The sequence below is a fragment of the Colobus angolensis genome, unplaced genomic scaffold, assembly GCF_000951035.1.
Source record: "Colobus angolensis palliatus isolate OR3802 unplaced genomic scaffold, Cang.pa_1.0 Scaffold104, whole genome shotgun sequence".
NCBI classification, from domain to species: Eukaryota; Metazoa; Chordata; class Mammalia; order Primates; family Cercopithecidae; genus Colobus; species Colobus angolensis.
In genome coordinates, this window is record NW_012111364.1 from 5,123,016 (window position 1) to 5,142,974 (window position 19,959).

Genomic DNA, 19,959 nt, shown 5'->3' on the forward strand with positions numbered 1-19,959 from the left:
AAAAAAAAAAAAAAAGAAAAAGAAAGAAATTAAAGATCTATATAAATGGAAATAAATTCCATGTGTCTGAATTAACATGGCAGTACCCCCAAACTGATCAACAAATTTGACACAATTCCTATCAAAATCCTAGCTGCAATTTTTTGCAGATATTGACAATCTAATTCTAAAATGCATATAGAAATTTGACTCAAAATAGCCAAATCTATCTTTAAAAGGATAAACAAAATAGGAAGACTCACACTTCTGGATTTCAGTACTTGCTACAAAGTTACAGTAGTCAAGACTATGGTGCTATCATGAAACTAGACACAGAGATAAATGGAATTTAGGGTTCAAAACTAAATCGTTACATTGTGGCCAACTGATTTTCAACAAGGGTGCCAAAACAGTTCAATTAGGAAATAACAGTATTTTTCAACAACTGAAGACAGGATAACTCAATAACCACATGCAAAAGAATGAAGTTGGACCTCTACCTTTTATCATAAAAATTAACTCAAAATGAAACATGCACCTAAATATAAAAGCTAGAACTATAAAATTCTCATGAGAAAACACAACTATAAACCTAGATGACTTTGATTTCAGTAGTGGGTTCCTAGATATAATACCAAAGTACTAACAACCAAGGAAAAAAGACAAACTGTTCTTCATTAACATTTAAAACTTTTGTTCTTCAAGGAACACTAAAATTTTAAAAAAGAGACAATAACAAGTTTGACAAGAATTCATAGAAATTGGAACATGCATACATATCTTGCGGAATGTAAAGTGGTGCAGTCATTTTGGAAAACAGTGACACTTCCTTAAAAAGCTAAATGGGTTACCACATGACTGAGCAATTTCACTGTAATGTATATATTCAAGGGAATTGAAAAGGTATGCCCACACAGAAGCTTGTAAACAAATGTTCTAGCAGCATTATTCATGATAGACAAAAAGTGAGAACTCAAATATCCATTAACTGATGAGTGGATAAACAATGTGAAATGTCCATACAATGAAATATTATTCAGTCATAGAAAGGACTGAAGAACTGTTACATGCTATAACATAAATGAACCTTGAAAACATTGTACTAAGTGAAAGAAGCCAGCCAGCCATGGTGGTTCACACCTATAATCCCGATACTTCAGAAGGCCAAGGATCGCTTCAGGCCAGAAGTTCTAGACCAACCTGAGCAACACAGTAATACCTCATCTCTATTAAAAAAATATGAAAATCCGCCTGGCATGATGGTGAGCACGCTTAGTCCCAGCTCAGCTACTGATGTAGGAGGCTGTAAGAGGCTGATGTAGGAGGATCTCTTGACTGCAGGAGGTCAAGGCTGCTGTGAGCTATGATGACACCACTGCACTCCAGCCTGGGTGACAGAGTGAGACATCATCTCTAAAACAAAAAAGAAATAAGATCACATAATGTTTTATTTCATTTATACAAAATGTCTAGATTAGGCAAATTCATAGAGATAGAAACCAGATTCCTGGTTGGCAGGGGATGAGGAAGCGGAAAATAGGAAGTGGCTGCCAGTAACCATAGGGTTTATTTTTGAAGTAAAACGGATGTTCTAAAATTAGATGGTGGTGATGGTTGCACAACTCACCAAACATACTGAAAACCAAAACATGAGATTATTTTTATGGAATATTAATTATATCTCCATAAATTTTTTAAAATCTACCTAGAGTTGCCTAGTATCAACTGTTTACATTGTAATCATTGTCCAAATCAAATCTCTGCTGTTGAGATAAAATGGTAAGGCAGAGTGTTTTCCTGTACCAAGAACACCCTCTCTCCACATTCAGACTATTATAGAGGACAATCGTGTATTTCATTCTTGACTAGAGGAATTTTGCTGTTTTCACATGTTTGCCTTGAGAATAATAGTGTTTAATTTGTATTGTGAAATGGCAAGTTTGTAGTTAAGAACTATTCAAAGATAGAATACTCCCATTTCCCAAAACAAATCTGTGCACTATTAATTGAATTGGTTGGGTGATTTGATGGAATGAGTACTGGATTAGACCTCAGAAAACTTTTCCCCATCCCTTACTGTGTAACCTTGGACTCAGTCAGTCATCACTCTGCATTTGTTTTCTTATCTGCCTGTTAGAATATCAATACTTGCACAATTCATACATAAGATTTTCAAGAGAATCAAATGGATATAAGATGTGAAGTTGCCTTGAAAGTGACAGCATGTAAAATATGAGACATTACTTAACATCCTTCATTTTTCTTCAAACTTTATTTTCAAAGGAAGAGAAAAACAAGATGCTAAGTTAAATGGTTCCTTTTGGGTATTGAGTGAAAGGGACTGGGATTTCTTAAGAAAGAATGTTGCATGGACTCAGAACCCTGAACTTGTGTGACATTAACAGATAGGGTTTTACAGAAAACTGTTATAATTTTTTAATGTATCATTCTGTCAGCATGAGAATGATACGGCAGCAGACAGGTTATTGTCAATTAAACACGAGCTGTCAGTCAGAAATGTTGAAATATGGTGAGCATGAATCCTAAGCAGACCACATGGCAGCTGCTCAACTGTTATTTTAACAGAGTCACTGTATGTATGTGACATTTTCCTGCAGAATTTAATTTAAGTCCCTAACAATGGAGACACCTCTGCATTTGCATGCTGCTGTCAAGTCAGTCTTGGACCTTCTAAATGAGCTAGAATAGTGGGTGGTAGTGGGAGAGTGACAGGTGGAAGAGATGACTCTTGTCTCATTTTCCTTCACTCAGGTTACATTGAAGAAGCCTGCATCATCCCCTGCCCCTCAGACTGCAAGCTCAGTGAGTGGTCCAACTGGTCGCGCTGCAGCAAGTCCTGTGGGAGTGGTGTGAAGGTTCGTTCTAAATGGCTGCGTGAAAAACCATATAATGGAGGAAGGCCTTGCCCCAAACTGGACCATGTCAACCAGGTATTTTCTGTCCTGTACAGTGTTAAGATATTGTTGAGATTCACAATGATCTGATTTTTTTCTCCAAAATGGAGAAGAGTAAATAATAGCTATTGAATAAAAAATTGACCCATTTTTACCATTAGAATGCCTGAATAAATACACATGTTATTAAAATTTCAAATTAGACATATTATCTCTGTATTCTCTGGAGATTCCATACCTTGCAAGTATATGAATATGTATATAATTCAATGGAGAGAAAAATGACACCTATCTTTGAAATAATGTCAAGGTATTCAATCTGTCATAAGATTGTATCTAACATTTAGGCTGAGATTATCTCATAGTTTCCCCAGACTGTCAGAAAAGACATCTCAATTACCAACTACTTAAATTAAAATCAAAGAAATAATATGGATTTGGGTCTAAAATTAGGAAAAATATATACTGTTTGTTTAAATGTGTTTGATATAAAACAAATTGAGAAAAACAACTACAAAGATGACCTCAAAGTCACGTAAGTATGCTACCAATTTACTCATTGACCATTTTCAGTTTTATTTGGAACTCTGACTTTTGATACATTCTTTCTTACCTGCTGTTAATAGTTGTTATTCTGTTCTATTAGAAATAAAAAAGCCTAATGGAGGAATTGTGACTAATTTAAATGAAATGTACCCTAATCCGACAATTATTACCATGTTTGGCCTACAGGTGAATTAACAAAGAATAATTTCATATATTATGTGTGGGTGTTAAGTTGTGTATTTGAATTTAAATCACAACCAAATGAATCAAGTCCTTAAATATGTAGAACTGTTTCACACAAATATAGACTCATTTTAATCTCTAAACACACTGCTTACCTGTATACATACTTTACTTCCCAGATTGACATAACTTTGTTCATAATAAAAGTACATTGTAGAGAAAACAGAAAGAACTTTGGAATTAAGTAAATTAAGATGAAGATCGTGGAGAATTAAATTTTATAATAAGTACTCTAAAGAGTCTTGATTGTTCCCCAAGTGAAGTTGCTGATTTTATCTTTAGGTGCAATAGAGGGTAAATAACACACTCCCTTGCTGCCATCTACTGGTAGTTTAGCTTCCCTGTCACAGAGCATTTTGCGTTTCTAAGACGCTAAGGAAATTTCCAAAGAAGAAAATTCAGTTCAGCAACTATAATTATATAACTGTAAAACAGAATAACTGAACTAAAATGTTTATAATACAAAAGAATATTTCTCTACACATTTTGAAACCTTGAATTTTCAGCAGCAAATTTAAATTTTGATAAATTATGTATGATTTACAATCCTAATAAAGAGAAATTCTACACGTACTCATACCTATTTCACTTTAGCATGTATGTGTACACCCTGTCAGATATGCAATTAAAATCTGTGTTTGCCTCAGATTTTCCTTAAGTGTGAATTTCAAAAGGTTCAAAACTTCAGGCCAAATTGTCTTTGCTATTACTAGTGTTGAGCCTAAACCATTTGTCACTTTCCAACTCTAATATATTCTGATGCAGTTTGACAGGGGTATTGTGACTTGGTATCAGTTGACTGAAGGCTTATTGAGACATTAACAACTAAAAAATCAGAGCTAAAACAAATAATACATTTTTGAACATTTGAGCATAAATGTTCTGCATAAAAATAGAAACTTTTATGAATTTGTGTATTAGTGAGATATTTAGGGAAAATAAAAATGTAAAGATTTGTGTTAATGTTCAAAATTTTAAATCACATAGATGTTTGCTACAATGATACATTCCTCAGTAAAATAATCAGAAGCCCATTGGCTTGAAAACAGTCTCCAAGTTTCTATTTTTCTAGTTGAAGAAGGAAGTACTCAAATCCTCATTTTCTACAAAACAGCTGAACTGATGAAGGTAAATCAATGGATAGATCAAGCTACAAATATACTGATAGACAATAGTCCATTGACAAGTTGGATCACAAGTTATTTGCATCATATATCAATTTCCCATGCTACGTATTTTGAGGTCAACTCTGTTTTCCAAGATTTCTCCATCCTGCCCATCTAATTTTTTCATTGGCTCTGCCATTTACAATACTCATTTGTGTGTCTTGCTTTTCAACAATAATAAGTAGTTGTGTATTATCTGCTATGACCTAAGAAAAATGTTCTAATATTTTACAAAAAAAGTAGGTTTTTACATTTAAGTAATAATACTTGAAACTTACCACGAGTTGTCCTCATAGCATACTGACGTTTTCACCTGTGTTGTTTCTTTTTTCATCATTCCTGTTGAACACCACTCCAGGCACAGGTAAGAACTCTTAAAACTCATGGTTCTTAATAGAATGCTTCTTTTCTAAAATTTCCTGGTTTCTGAGAATACATTTCTCTTCTTGCCTTGTCTTTTATGTTTTACAGGGAGAAAATACCACATTTTCCATTAAAGAATTTGTTTCTATAGCCGTTTTCTTTTTCTTTTACATCGTAGTTACCTGTGTTCCTGCATTTCATATCCCTCATTGTAATATCAAGGACTGAGGTGAACAAGAGTTGGGGAGAACAAGTTTCACTTCGCTAATCTTGATAGGCAGTGACACCCGTTATTAATGGTCTTGTGCTTTTCAGAGGGAGAAGGAAAAAGTGCAAGTGGACTGAAAATGGGTGGGTTGGAGATTGTTCTGAACTGATCGGTATTCACTTCAATACAGGCGATTAAAATAAAAGCCATCAAAGGATTAGGAAGAACAGCATTTCTCCTTTGGTTTTTCTTTTCACCATGAGTTGTAGGGTAATGTTTTATCCTGTGCTATTTAGTTCTATTTTAATACAGCACCTAAATGTGAATGTAATCACTTATGGCAATCATTGCAGAATTTGACTCCAACAGTGCATTTTTTATTCTTCTTTGAGACGGGTCCACTTTATTCATTTTACTTAGGTTTTTAGTGCACTAAAATTGGCACAAAAGAATGGCTCCAAAGGGCTATTTAAGTCTATCTTTTCTAGAATTCATTACATAAAAAACTATAGTTTCTCTCTTCTCTTTTTCTTTCTCTCTCTCTCTCTGTCTCTTCAAGAGGGGTGTGTGTGTGTGTGTGTGTGTGTGTGTGTGTGTAAAATAAGGAATAGAGTTGTACTATCATAGATTAGAAAAATATTTTCAAAGAATTGTATTTAATGCCTGAGTCAGCTTGGTTGCAGTGGCTTAAGTGTTATTTATTTCCTTTATTTAGTCATTCTTCTCGTTGAAAAAAGAACATAATTGGTTCATTGTACTAAAAACCCTGAAACCAAGCACACCACCCCAAATGTGGGACTGAAAGGCTTTATGGACCCTGGAGCAGAGACAAATTGCTTTGTTTCATGTGGCCTTCACTGCTTCGGGTTGTAGACCAATATCAGACTCTGCTTCCAATCCTTAAATGATTGAAGATTCGTTTTAAGATGGCTTTATTTCATATTGTTTATCTTTTTAATTTAGTTTCCCATATGATACACACCAAAAATGTAAATTCTCATCATGATTTATACTTATCTGGAAAATAGGTCAAATTGTATTTATTTGGAAAACAGCTATGTTTTACACATATTTAATTCATCAATTCATTGTTCATTCAATCATTCTGCAAATCCCTATTGAGTACCTAACATATGAGCACCCTGGGCTAGTATCAAAGTCACACAAAGCTGTAAATTACACAGATGGTCCAGAAAGTTACAATACAGTGTGTTAAGGGTCAGCACAGGAAAATATGTAACCTTTCTAATGTGATCCAGTTGATCGGATTCACACCTGCAGCATAGCGTAATAGCAGAGCAACAGAATACAACATGGTTAGCCCTATCCTTTACTGCTAGAACTCTTGAGTTCTCTCTATTGCAATGTTATAATAATAAGCCATAAAGGAGGGGAATGGAAGTAGCTTAACAGTGAAATGATTGTTGTTATGGTGTGGAAGTCTTCTTGCTCACTCTTACCAGATTCCCTGAGATTGCTGAGAGCCATGTGTGTTTCAGGTGTATGAGGTTGTCCCATGCCACAGTGACTGCAACCAGTACCTATGGGTCACAGAGCCCTGGAGCATCTGCAAGGTGACTTTTGTGAATATGCGGGAGAACTGTGGAGAGGGCGTACAAACTCGAAAAGTGAGGTAAGACAAAGCCTAATTACACAGAGAAGCAAGACACAAAACCATCTCCCAATTGCACATGTGCCAACACAACTGTTCACTCCTTCCCAGTCTTCTGGATAAAATTGTCTGCAGTTTTGCTTTTAGGGAATCTGTGTTCATGGAAAACTAGGAGAATCTGCTTCAAGCAGCAGTTTATTCTATTCTGGCCTTCTGATTTAGGAAGCTTCACTTCAAATATCCTTAAAGAGAAGGAACCGCGTATTCCATCTGAACTAATGTAGATTTTCAATCCCAGTAACTTTTTTGCTTAAAGGCCAAATATATGTCCAAGGTCATTTTTAAAATAATCTATTTTAAACTCTTGCTCTTTTGTATCAAACTGGCTAACTGAATACTATCCTGTTATCCAGAGAGCTTTCTCTGAAACCCCCAGCTAGTTCCTGCCTGTCCCTTGTTCTTCTGTTGCTACATTGGTCAATAGGATAGCCACTAGCCGCACTAACTCAATTTAAATTTAAACAAATTAAGATTAAATTAAATTAAAAATTCATCTCCCCAGTCACACTAGCCATGCCTCAGTGCTCCATAGCCACATGTGGCTGGCAGCTATCTGTTGGACAGCACAGACATAGAGTATTCTTTTGTCATAGCAGAAAGTTCTATTGGACACGGTTGTTCTATTATACTCACTGTATTGAAAAGACCCCTCTTCATGTCTATCCCTGTAATAAAACTATAAATTTCTTAAAACAGAGAACCCACCATATTCATAAGAATTCCCTACTGCCTAACACTAGATTGATAACTCATTAAATTTTCCATACAGCATTTATCACATGATCCTTAAGGGCTCTAGAACTCTGTGAAACAAGTGCATGAGGTTTTATCACCTCCATTTTGTAGATTAGATTCCCAAGTACCAAATAATGTACCAAGAACACCCATCTAGTAGAGTGGCAGCATTGGAATTCAAATCCACGTCTCCCTCCACTCTTTTTAAATACACTAGTTTCTTTTAACCCTTCTCAGTAACACCCAGGAAAGACAAATATAAGAACATCCAGCACACAGCAACCCAAGTTATGAAGAAGTTCATTCTTACCCATAACCCAACCTTTCATGCATTTAAGATTGATATGTTTTAATCTACTTCAGTAGGAAAGCAGAACAAGTTAATATTTGTTTTACCATATAAAACCTTTAATATGAGCCTATATATAATCTATGTCTAATAAAAAGTTTTATATTTCTTTTTTCAAAAGCCCATCTGAACTCTCAATTTATTTTTTCTCTGAGGACCTTAATATAGGTAGACTGGGAATGGGGAAGATGTAGAGAGGTAATGAGTAGATAGGGACACAGAAAAAAGAAGAGATTCTGTTTTCCACTATTCTTCTTTCAAATTTTTTTTCCTCAAAAATAAAAAAATATTACATTAAAACTTTGATCAGGTTTGCTGTTTCATTAGTAAAAAAAAATTATAGGCTGGGTGCAGTGGTTCATGCCTGTAATCCCAGCACTTTGGGAGGCTGAGGAAGGCAGATCACATGATCAAGAAATCAAGATCATCCTGGCCAACGTGGTGAAACCCCTAAAAATACAAAATTATTTGTACTAAAAATACAAAAATTAGCTGCGCATGGTGGTGCACACCTGTAGTCCCAGCTACTCAGGAGGCTGAGGCAGGAGAATTGCTCGAACTCTGGAGGTGGAGGTTGCAGTGAGCTGAGATGGTGCCACTGCCCTCCAGCCTGGCCACAGAGCAAGACTCCATCTCAAACAAAAAAAAATGTATCATAAAAGAATTACTGGAATGTTTGCTTCAGTTTTCCCTTTTACTTGCTTTGTACATATTTTTTTTTTTTTTTTTTTTTTTTTGCTTTGTAAATAGATACTCTTAACATTTCCAAACACATTCTAAACAAAGTAACTTTTCAGATCAATTTATTTTTTTAGTAAACAACTTCAATGCCAATAGAGAAAAGAGGTCAGTATTGATTGCAATCTCTAATCATGTAATGATGTTTCTGTTTGTTACTGATTGAGTAGTACACCTCCCTTAAATTATCCTCTGCTAATGAAGGTCAAAATGTCCTGCTTCAATGCAAGTGTTGGGTGACATTTTCAGGATAGATGGGTCTATAAAAAAGGAGATTTAAATTTATTCAGTTACACTCTTCCTCTTTAAGGATGTTATAGCCTATCAAGGAGTGGTGGTAGAAGTGGTTTGCCTTGGTAGGGAAGGATATTTTTTCACTGAATTTTTCTAGAACTGCCAGCACATAGTGATAATAAAAAACAGACAGATGTAGTTATTGTTGCTTTTTAAATCTATGCAGAAAATACACTCTCTTATTACCACACCTATGATGGGCTTCTGACTCCACCCTTCACCTACAACTTGGTTCTGCACCATGTATCTCTAATATAGTTCAGTTTTCTCACAGTATAATTCTTGCTCCTTGAAAGAAAGGCCAAGAATTTGAAGAAAGCAAAGGAATTTAAAGTCCCTTCCTTTGGGCTTAAAACTTGATCCAAATAGTTATTCTGTATTCTAGGGTGACTATAAAAATTTGTAATGCAAAATAACAAAAATAAAGCCTATAAGTAGCCTGAATACTACAACAGGAACATTTCAGCAGTTGTGGCACATTTAAGCAATAGAATTCAAATGTAGACATTAAAATATATCTTAGAAAAATAGTTAATGACAAGAAGATGATCATAATGTAGATTTTTTAAATGGTACAAATAGGTAAAATTTGCTTCTATTTTGTAAAATGAAAATATATATTTAAAGTAATCTATTAATATAGTCTGTTATGAGTGGTTATCTCTGATGAAATTGTGGAAATTTTCTTATTTTCTTAAAATGAGTACATTACTTGTATAACAAAAAATAAAAGGAAGAGAGATGTATTTGTCTGTTCTCACAGTGCTATACAGAACTTCCTGAGACTAATTTATAAAGAAAAGAGGTTTAATTGACTCACAGTTCCACAGGCAGCACAGGAGACGTGGCTAAGAAGCCTTCAGGAAACTTACAATCACGACAAAACAGTGAAGGAGAAGCAAGCACATCTTCACATGGCAGCAGGAGAGAGAAAGGGTGAAGGGGGAAGTACTACACACGTTACAAACAACCAGATCTCATGAGAACTCATTCACTATCATGAGAACAGCAAGGGGAAAATCTGCCCTATGATCTAATCACCTCCTACCAGGTCCCTCCCCCAACATGAGATTTGGGTGGGGGCATAGAGCCAAATCATATCATTCCACCCTGGGCCTTCCCAAATCTCATGTACTTCTCATATTTCAAACCACAACCATACCTTCCCAACAGTTCCCCAAAGCCTTAACTCATTCTAGCGTTAACTCAAAAGTTCAAATCCAAAATCTCATTTGAGACAAGGCAAGTCCCCTCTGCCTATGAACCTGTAAAATCTAAAACAAGTTAGTTACTTCCAAGATACAATTCCCCCATTCCAAATGGGAGATATTGGCCAAAACAAAGAGGTTTCAGGCCCCATGCAAGTCCAGAACCCAGCAGGTAAGTCATTAAATTTTAAAGCTTCAAAATAATCTCCTTTGACTCTGTGTCTCACATCTAGGCCACAATGACACAGGGGTGGGTTTCCAAGGCCTTGGGCAGCTCGACCCCTGTGGCTCTGCAGGGTACAGTCCGCAAGGCTGTTTACATGAGCTGGCATTGAGTGTCTAGAGCTTTTCCAGGTGCACAGTGCAAACTGTCATTCCATCTGTCATTCTGGGGTCTGGAGGACTGTGGCCCTACTTCCACAGCTCCACTAGACAGTGCCCCAGTGGGGACTCGGTCGGTGGGGGGACCCAACCCCACATTTCCACTTCACACTGCCCTATTAGTGAAGGCTCTACCCCTGCAGCAGACTTCTGCCAGGACATCCATGCATTTCCATACATCCTCTGAAATCCAGGTGGAGGCTCCTGAGCCTGAACTCTTAGCTTTTGTGCACCCACAGGCCTAACACCATGTGAAAGCCACAAAGGTTTTGGGACTTGCATCCTCTAATACAATAGCCTGAGCTGTACCTTGGCCCCTTTTAGCCATGGCTGGAGCTGGAGAGACTGGGTTGCAAGGTGCCATGTCCTGAGGCTGCACAGAGCAGTGGGACCATGAGCCTGGCCCACAAAACCAAATTTCCCTCCTAGGCCTCTGGGCCTGTGATGGGAGTGGCTGTCATGAAGGTGTCTGAAACGTCTTGGGGACATTTTCTCCATTGTCTTGGCTACTAACATGTGGCTCCTCTTTACTTACACAAATTCCTGCATCTGGCTTGAATTCCTTCCAAGAAAATGGGTTTTTCTTTTCTACCACATGACTGGGCTGCAAATTTTCTAAACTTTGTGCTCTTCTTCCTTTTTAAATGTAAGTTCCAGTTTGGAGTCATTTACTTGTTTATCCAAATAAGTTAGGCTTTTAGAAGCAGCCAGGCCACATCTTGAATGTTTTGCTGCTTAGAAATTTCTTCTGCCAGATACCCTAAGTCATCTCTCTCAAGTTCAAAGTTCCACAGATCTCTAGAGCAGGGGTACAATGCCACCCATCTCTTTGCTAAAGTATAGCAAAAGTGAGCTTTATTCCACTTCCCAATAAGCTTGTCATCTCCATCTGAGAACACCTCAGCCTGGATTTCACCATCCATATTTCTATCAGCATTTTGGTCACAACCATTCAACAAGTCTTTCGGAAGTTCCAAACTTTCCCTCATCTTCCTGTCTTCTTCTGATCCCTCCAAACAGTTCCGATCTCTGTCCATTACCCAGTTCCATAGCTGCTTCCACTTTTTCAGGTATCTTTATAGCAATGCTACACTTCTTTTGTACCAATTTTCTGTATTGGTCTGTTTTCACACTGCTATAAAGAACTACCTGAGATGGAGTAATTTATAAAGAAAAGAGATTTAATCAGCTCATGGTTCTGTGGATTGTATAGGCTTCTGTTTCTGGGGAGGCATGAGGAGACTTTACAATCATGGCATAAGGGTGAAGGGGAAGAAAGCACATCTTCACTTGGTGGCAAGAGAGAAAAAGCAAAGGGGGAGGTTCTGCATACTTTTAAACCATCATATCTCATGAGAACTCACTATCGTGAGAACAGCAAGGTGACCATCCACCCCCATGATCCAGTGACCTCCCACCAGGCCCCTCCCACAACACTGAGAATTCCGATTCAACATGAGATTTGGGTGGGGACACAGAGCCAAATCATATCAAGAGAAATCTTTGAAAATAAAGATTTATGTACATAACTGCCTAATAGAGTGTTGGATATCTGTTCTTAACTCTGGATCAATAGGTAATTCTACAAGTTGATCCTTGCATATAGTGACAGTAACTACCCAAATGTAATCTATTCTTAGGAGCAAATCCAACTTTTGAGCACTGAAATGCCCTGTCTGCAACATGTTGTCTCTAAGCTGCTGTCAACAGAACATTTTAAAAATGATATTGAAGGTAGAAATTTTTCCTGGGAAACTCAAATTCTCCCAAAAATATTCATAATTTATTTTTTTCAACAATGAAATCATATCAATATCTAATTTGCATATTTTTGTGATTGCTTTTTATGTATCCAGTATGCAAAAAAAAAATGCATAGATATTTGCATGTTTTTTCAGGCTACGGGCCCAGTAAGACATGACCAACAACACAGCTTTCCAGTATTTGACTGTATCCCACAGGGAAAGGACATTCCTCTTAAGTTCAGCAACACTGCATAGCAAGGTGACTCTGTAGAGTAGATTTGTGAATGTTCCTGCTGATTGTAAATCCCTGAGAAAAGCTGGGATTCCAGGTATCACTGGCAATATAATTCAACTGATATTTTCATACATGACACTAGGTTTGAGAGACTTGAGAGCTCAAGCCTTCCTTTTCAACTCCTGAAATGCAGTTCTCTTCCTGAATCCATTAAGTTGGCTGATCTTCTCCAAGTTATACATGAGAGAGAAAGGTTTTCTCTCCTGCTATAATATTTAAGTGCCCAGAGAGATTATTTACTATGGTAAAAGTGAAGTCTGATACTAGCCATGTTAATTAGAGTCCCAAAAGATGAATAAGGAGCCCTTCATGACTGCTTACAGGAGAATAAAATGGAACACAAACTAACAATTTTTTTAAGTCAAGTAGTAGGAAAATCCAAATAACCATATTTAGAGAACCTATGCTATACCTATTATAATTGTCTTTTCACTTCTCACTTTCTTTTAAGATTCAGAGCAGAAGGGAGGCTAAAATTACCTTTAAAATGACAAAATGAATTGATAAATGCCTCTAGTTGTTTTCACAAACACTCAATGAAATCTTCCACTTAGAGATTTCAGTGTGCCTGGTCTTTCATCACATATAAATCAACTAACTCTACCTTCTCTATGAAATCCATCATTTTCTTGAGACAAATAAATGCATTATATGCCAAATTGTAAGCCCTCTATGAAGTTCTTTGGACAATTCCTCATTAGTTTCTGCCTCATATGTATATAAATGACCCTCTTCTTTCAGAGGACGCTTTCATAACATGCAGCGTTTACATACACACAATGGCTCTTATATTCAAAGACTCATGAATGCAAAACACATTTTTGAATCATGCAGAAGCACTACAGATATTTAGGAGAGGCAAAGATCCTTTTAAGTCTTCGTTTCTGGAGAATTTCATTAGATAACAAAGCTTCCTACTTCCCACCCACATAACAATGTCTTAAGGAGAACCATCTGTCCTGTGGGTTGGTCATTCTAATTGTCCTGTTTTCTTCACTTCTAGAAAGTATGTATATTTTCTAGAATATGTTTATGTTCTTTTCTAGATGCATGCAGAATACAGCAGATGGCCCTTCTGAACATGTAGAGGATTACCTCTGTGACCCGGAAGAGATGCCCCTGGGCTCTAGAGTGTGCAAATTACCATGCCCTGAGGACTGTGTGATATCTGAATGGGGTCCATGGACCCGATGTGTTTTGGTAAGATGATTAACCTTTTTATTAATGTAGAGTTGATTTAATTCTTTGCCACTGAAGCTTTAAAGACATTATTTTAAAAACATAATAACTTCAATGTAAAATTTGTTTGTTTGCCATATTTACCAAAGCAAGGTGTGTTTTCTCGGCCACATCATTTTGTGACTGTGCTATTTAAAGTTTGTAACGTTTCCTCTCACACTAGAACAGCTCCACCTCTTGCAAGCTTTACTCAACCCATCATCCTAACCCAGCACAAAAGGCCTTCAGTTCGCCTTATAAATACACAGCATGTTAAAAACTGCAGTGGTGATAATGATTCCCTCCAGGTAAAAGGGAAAATGAATGAAGTAAAGGTACTTTAATGGTGTCAAGTTATTGTCATCCATTGCTTTTTGCCCAATACCTTTTATTTAAATGGTAGGAATAATCTCTCACACAGTGGGAATACAGCAGCAGGGGTATTAACACTACAAAGCAAAAGATACTGGGTAAGAAACTAAGTAGAAGAAGAAAGCTGTGCACCAATGAATCGCTCTTTACACACTGACTCTGTGTGTCTTTGGGCCTGGAAGCCAGCTGAGAGTTTCAAATCACACAAAGCTCCTGCGTTTCAACAGCCAGTAGGGGCTCATCCACGAGACTCTGGAAAGAGAGTCGTTTGAAACAGAACTGGCTGCTTATGTAGGATATTTGGCTTACCCATGGGCACCTTTGTAAAACTGTACATTTCAAAAACAGCATCAAAAGCATGGGAAAAATAACATAGAATTATTTTGTTGAAATATGATATAAAACCATTTCAAAGAAGACTTTATGGTACACATTTTCCAAGGAGAAATTGATATTCCATTTCAGTGTTAAAGATACTGATTAGCAGACAACTGATATAGCAGGAATAAAACAAAGATGGCAGTTGACTGGAATGCAAGTTAAACTGTAATAATCAACTGTTTCACAAGGATATACAATTGATTTTCTGTCCTAATTTCATAGCATCAGATTTGAAGTTACATCACATAATTGGGCTACATGCTACACTGTCTATGTTTATAATAGTGAGTTTTTTTTGTCAGATATTTTATTACAAAAATTTTCCATTTTTATAAAATAGGAAATATTGAACCCAGGCCCCTTCTTAAACTTATTAATAGGGATTTTAATAAAAGGAACCACTAAACTGGGACTTTGTCCAGTAGGTTTCTATGTTAAATGATCAAGGATAGCCATCTTAGAAGAATTATTGAGGTTCTATTATTTGTAAAAGAGAGTTTGTGAAGCACATTTTGTGTTCCTGAGAGTTTTCCAATAGGAATGTTTGGATAAGAATAAAATTCAGTGAGGTGAATAAACTGTGATTCCTGGGCTTTTTATTTCTTTAAAGAAAAATGTTAGAAAAATTAAATTTAACAGTTTAATTGAGCAAAGAACCATTCAAGAATTGGGCAGCCTCCCAAACCAGAACAGGTTCAGAGAGGCTCCAGCACTGCCACATGGTTGGAAAAGATTATTGGGCAGAAGCAGATAAGTGACATACAGAAAATGATGTACAGAAGCGAGGTTCAGCAACAGCTAGATTGGTTACACTTTGACATTTGTGATAAACAGAATGAGTAACTAAGGCAAAAGTCCCAGTCAATCGAAGTTTAATAAGCCAGCTTTAGGACACACCTGGGAAAAAGCAAGGAGGTTTTCAGAAGAGGTGTTCAAGAGGTTTTATGTTTATACATTCGCTTAAATGGGGGGGCATGTAGGAAGAGAGGCAGGTAGGCATTAAGGCAAATAGTTATATTCCTATGAGACTAGTTAGTGCCCCATAATCTACATTTTACATAAGGTAAGGTGAATGTTTGAAGAGAAAAAGGTAATAGAGGAAGAATCAATTATGCAGACATGCTGGGTAGATGGAAGAATGACTGATCTGTTCTGAACCTTGGGAAAATACACTTGTGATTGATAGTATCAGTGTGGAATCAGACTTGAGTTTTAGGAGTTAGACTTAGACTGTAGACCTAAAGTTACAATTGGTATGTCCTTGTTTGTGGGAGGCCAGGAAAGAATTTACCTGTGAATCATCTATGGGAGCAGTCATTCATGATGCCTGAGGCCGTTTACCTTTCCATGGGAATCTGGCACAATGCTAGCAATAGCTATTCAAGTGGAAGAGAATGTTGCAAGACGGCCTCCAGGCTTACCCTTCCCTTTTGCATAGGGTGTATGAGATCCTGAGACTTTTTAAAAGCCTTCCTTTGCATTTGTCATATTTGAACATGATTTGAACAATCGGCCACATTTGAAACTCAGTGATTGCACAAAAGTAGGTAACCGTCTGTTTCCACATCCAAATAGGGTACAGTTCACTATGTGCGAAGAAACCTTTAGGATGAACTTGAATGTAAGCAGACAGCTTACATTCAAGCTAAATTTCATTTGAAATGTTTTACCTTTAACTCACCTTGTTTCTTCCCTCAGGCCTTCATTAAACAGATACCGATTAAGCTTTTACTGTCTATCAGTAACTGTGTTAGGCAGGGAAAATACACTGCTATCTAAAACATAAGTCTTCTCCTAGTGCACTGTAGAAAGGAACAAGACCTTTATATAATACACATTATGTCAAGACAGATAGTGTTATTCCAGTGGTGTGACCAAAGTGCAATGGAAGCAGGGGAGGAGGAAGCAATTATTTTAGGCCTTAAAAAGTCCATGGAGGCTTGTTCCTGGTTTCTTACCATTCTTAGAAACCAACTGTTTTCAGAAGACTGTACCAGTAGATGAATGGCAAGCCAATCTTTTTAGATGTTGTCAACTGAAGAATGACAAGGTTCATAAATTTGGAAAGGGGAGCTTTGTATCTCATAAGGGGTTGCAGCCTGCAGGGTGGCCATCCTGACAGGCTGGGAATCATAGCTGCCAGCCAGAAGCCGGAAATAGACACTTCTAGGGAATGGCAAAGGGAGCAGTAATTTGTGTTGAGCAGGGTGGCCAAATATACATATTTAATAAGCTATATGAGGAGTCATGAATATTTATAAAAAGAGAAAAGTATGCATGTGCACTTGAGCTTTATGCCCCCTCATGTGTCCCGTGTACCAAAAATAGTGGTATTAGCATGATCCAAGGGTAGGGTTTTCAGTGCTCTAATGTCAAAAGGTGAAACAGAGGTCACAGAAACCCTTACTGTACATCCTCCATGGACTGCCCAGAACCACTCCTTGATCAATGGTTTCTTTTTAGGAAGAAATGCTGGTTGGCTGTTTTGTTGCAACCATGAAAGGGAGAGGCAGTGTCAGGCTCTAACCACCCAAGGGGTTCTTCCTGCCTGCTGCACGAATAAAGACCAGGGTATTGCAGTAAAGAAAGAGTTTAACAGACATAAGGCCAGCCATGCCACATGGAAGATGGAGTTAGTACTCAAATCAATCTCATCTAAGGCTCCTAGGTAGGGGTTTTTCAAAGGCAGTTTGGGGTGAAGGGGTGGGGCTGCCTACTATGGGTGCTTGCTGCTGATTGATTGGGGCAGAGATGAAATCACAGGGAGTCAAAGCCGTCCTCCTGTGGGCTGAATTCTTCTGGGTGGGGCCACAGGAACTAGGCTGGCGGTTCAGGTAGAGCCCTGGGTGTTAGACATGCAAAAAAACTGAAAAGATATCTCAAAAAGCCAATCTACTGTAGTGGTGACATCTGCAGGAGTAGCTAGCAATCATCTGTGTCTACACCTTAGCAGAATTCAGCTTCCTCTCCTCTCCCAGCCTGATGGCCTTTCATTAGCTTTACAAAGGCACTTGCGTTTGGGGAAAAGCCTGTTATTTCAACTATAAACTAAAGGTTTCTTGAAGTTAGCTCAGCCCAAAAACCCAGGAATAACTAAGAGAAAAGCGAGATGAGGTTGGGTTAGATCAGATCTCTTTTACTGCCATAATTTTCTTACTGTTATAATTTTTGCAAAGGCAGTTTCAAGACAATTGGTTGATCAGGTATAGAGTGAGTGTTTCCAAAGGGCTTGTTTCTGTATAACCCTTAGGGAAGAAAGCCTAAAGGCCGAGAACTCCGTTTTCAAGGTTTCTCTGTGGTCCCTATGGCCAAGAGGGGGTCCATTTGGTCAGTTGCAGGTCTTAGAACTTTATTTTTTTTCTCAATTCTAAATTAAGGATTAAAATTAGAATTCAGAATTAGAATTGTTTATATGCATATATACATGTACATCAGGAAAAGGAAAGTCACTAACACCAAGTCATTTCAAGTTATTCTTAAAATTTCTTTTAAGGCCCAAAAGACTATACATAATCCACAAACATATAATTATATATATAATAATACACATATAACTTTATATGTGTATATATATATATATAATAGCTTTCTATAATAATTAACGTGACCACCATATGTGTGTGTGTGTGTATAGGTGTGAGGTGATGTGTGTATTAGCATTGGACACATGGCATCTTATAGCTAGATGGTACATCAAAATCTCATTCAACAGCTTCATTTTATACATTGAAAAACTGAGGCATAATGAGGTTGACTGACTTTTCTGAGTTAGCCAGTGGTCCAAATGTTCTAACTCCTGCTCCAGTGCTGTCTCTAATATACTAGTTGTGTAACTGAGTATTCACTTTTCTGAGAATTTGTACTGTTCTTTTTAAGCCTTGCAATCAAAGCAGTTTCCGGCAAAGGTCAGCTGATCCCATCAGACAACCAGCTGATGAAGGAAGATCTTGCCCTAATGCTGTTGAGAAAGAACCCTGTAACCTGAACAAAAACTGCTACCACTATGATTATAATGTAACAGGTACATGGATCGTCATCTGATCACAGAGTTAAGTCCAAATCTTGTGTCTGTCAGCTCTGAAGTGTTCCTGTCAGTATAGTTCATCTCTATCTGTGCCTTTCGGACAAGCTGCTTACTTTCCCAGAAATAATTACATATTAAATGACAGAAATACTTATCTGCGTTTTTTTTAGTAAACACCAAGATAGAGGAAATAAAAATGTCGCGCAGACATTAGCCCTTAAAGTAGGTTGTGAATATGCTAAGTGTTCCTGCATAAGACAACCTCTCACTTTGGGAAGGTGAATCTAAAATATTTTTGGCACAAGTATCATATTTATTCAAAAATGTCTTTCTTTTTTAGAAGATGCTTAATTGCTAAAGCATACTGGGGCAACAATTCGTGAGGTGTGGGCAGTTTACAAACATGATTAGTCAGCAGTCTCAAACTTGCCAAAGATTATAAATCAATGCTATAATAGGTGCAGGTAAAAATAGATGAGTATTTTCAGAAAAATAGGTTTATTATAAGTTGCATTTTCCCCTAAAACTCATTTAATACCATCAAGGTGCATACGCTAGGAAAGAAAATATTTTATTTGTTTATATGAATTGGGACAACACCAAAGCTTCCTTTGGAATTTTTTCCAAGTAATTTTCACTCTGAAACAAACTCAAGAAACTGTACAGTGACACATAACAGGTCAGATTGGCTTTCTGTTTCTTGTGGTTTTTCTCTTTAGTTTCCTTTGATGATACAAAAGAAAGTTATCTGGGACATGCTATGTTACCCAGGGAAAAGAGATGAAAGAGGTATTTTGCAAAAGACATAAAATAAGAGAATTAAATAAATATGGCTGAAGTGATTTTATCACTTTAATAAATGTATGCATTTTCATGCATTCTAAATATGGATAAGAAGTAAAATACATTTTATTTGAACATAACTACACAAAGTACCATCTGTCACAATTACGATTATTTTGCTAAAGGTAATGCTAAGATTTTAAATTATATTTTTATTGGAAAAAAAGTTTTTAAGTGACATTGATCTGTAGGCCAAAGCCATTTTTACAGTGTCACCAAACAGCTAGCTATCAAGATTTTCAAGTAGACATCTGCCTTTAAGAATAATCCCTGTAGCTATGTGC

General features: G+C 37.0%; 1 protein-coding gene across 1 annotated transcript in view; it reads left to right on the forward strand.

Moving 5' to 3' along the window:
• THSD7A (thrombospondin, type I, domain containing 7A) overlaps nucleotides 1–19,959 on the forward strand; it is a 507,842-nt gene that overhangs the window by 447,962 nt on the left and 39,921 nt on the right. Inside the window, exons 14-18 of the mRNA XM_011942957.1 lie at nucleotides 2,752–2,930; nucleotides 5,208–5,213; nucleotides 6,920–7,053; nucleotides 13,884–14,037; nucleotides 18,685–18,829. Coding sequence (XP_011798347.1) covers nucleotides 2,752–2,930; nucleotides 5,208–5,213; nucleotides 6,920–7,053; nucleotides 13,884–14,037; nucleotides 18,685–18,829 — 618 coding nt within the window. The remainder of the gene's footprint in view (nucleotides 1–2,751; nucleotides 2,931–5,207; nucleotides 5,214–6,919; nucleotides 7,054–13,883; nucleotides 14,038–18,684; nucleotides 18,830–19,959) is intronic.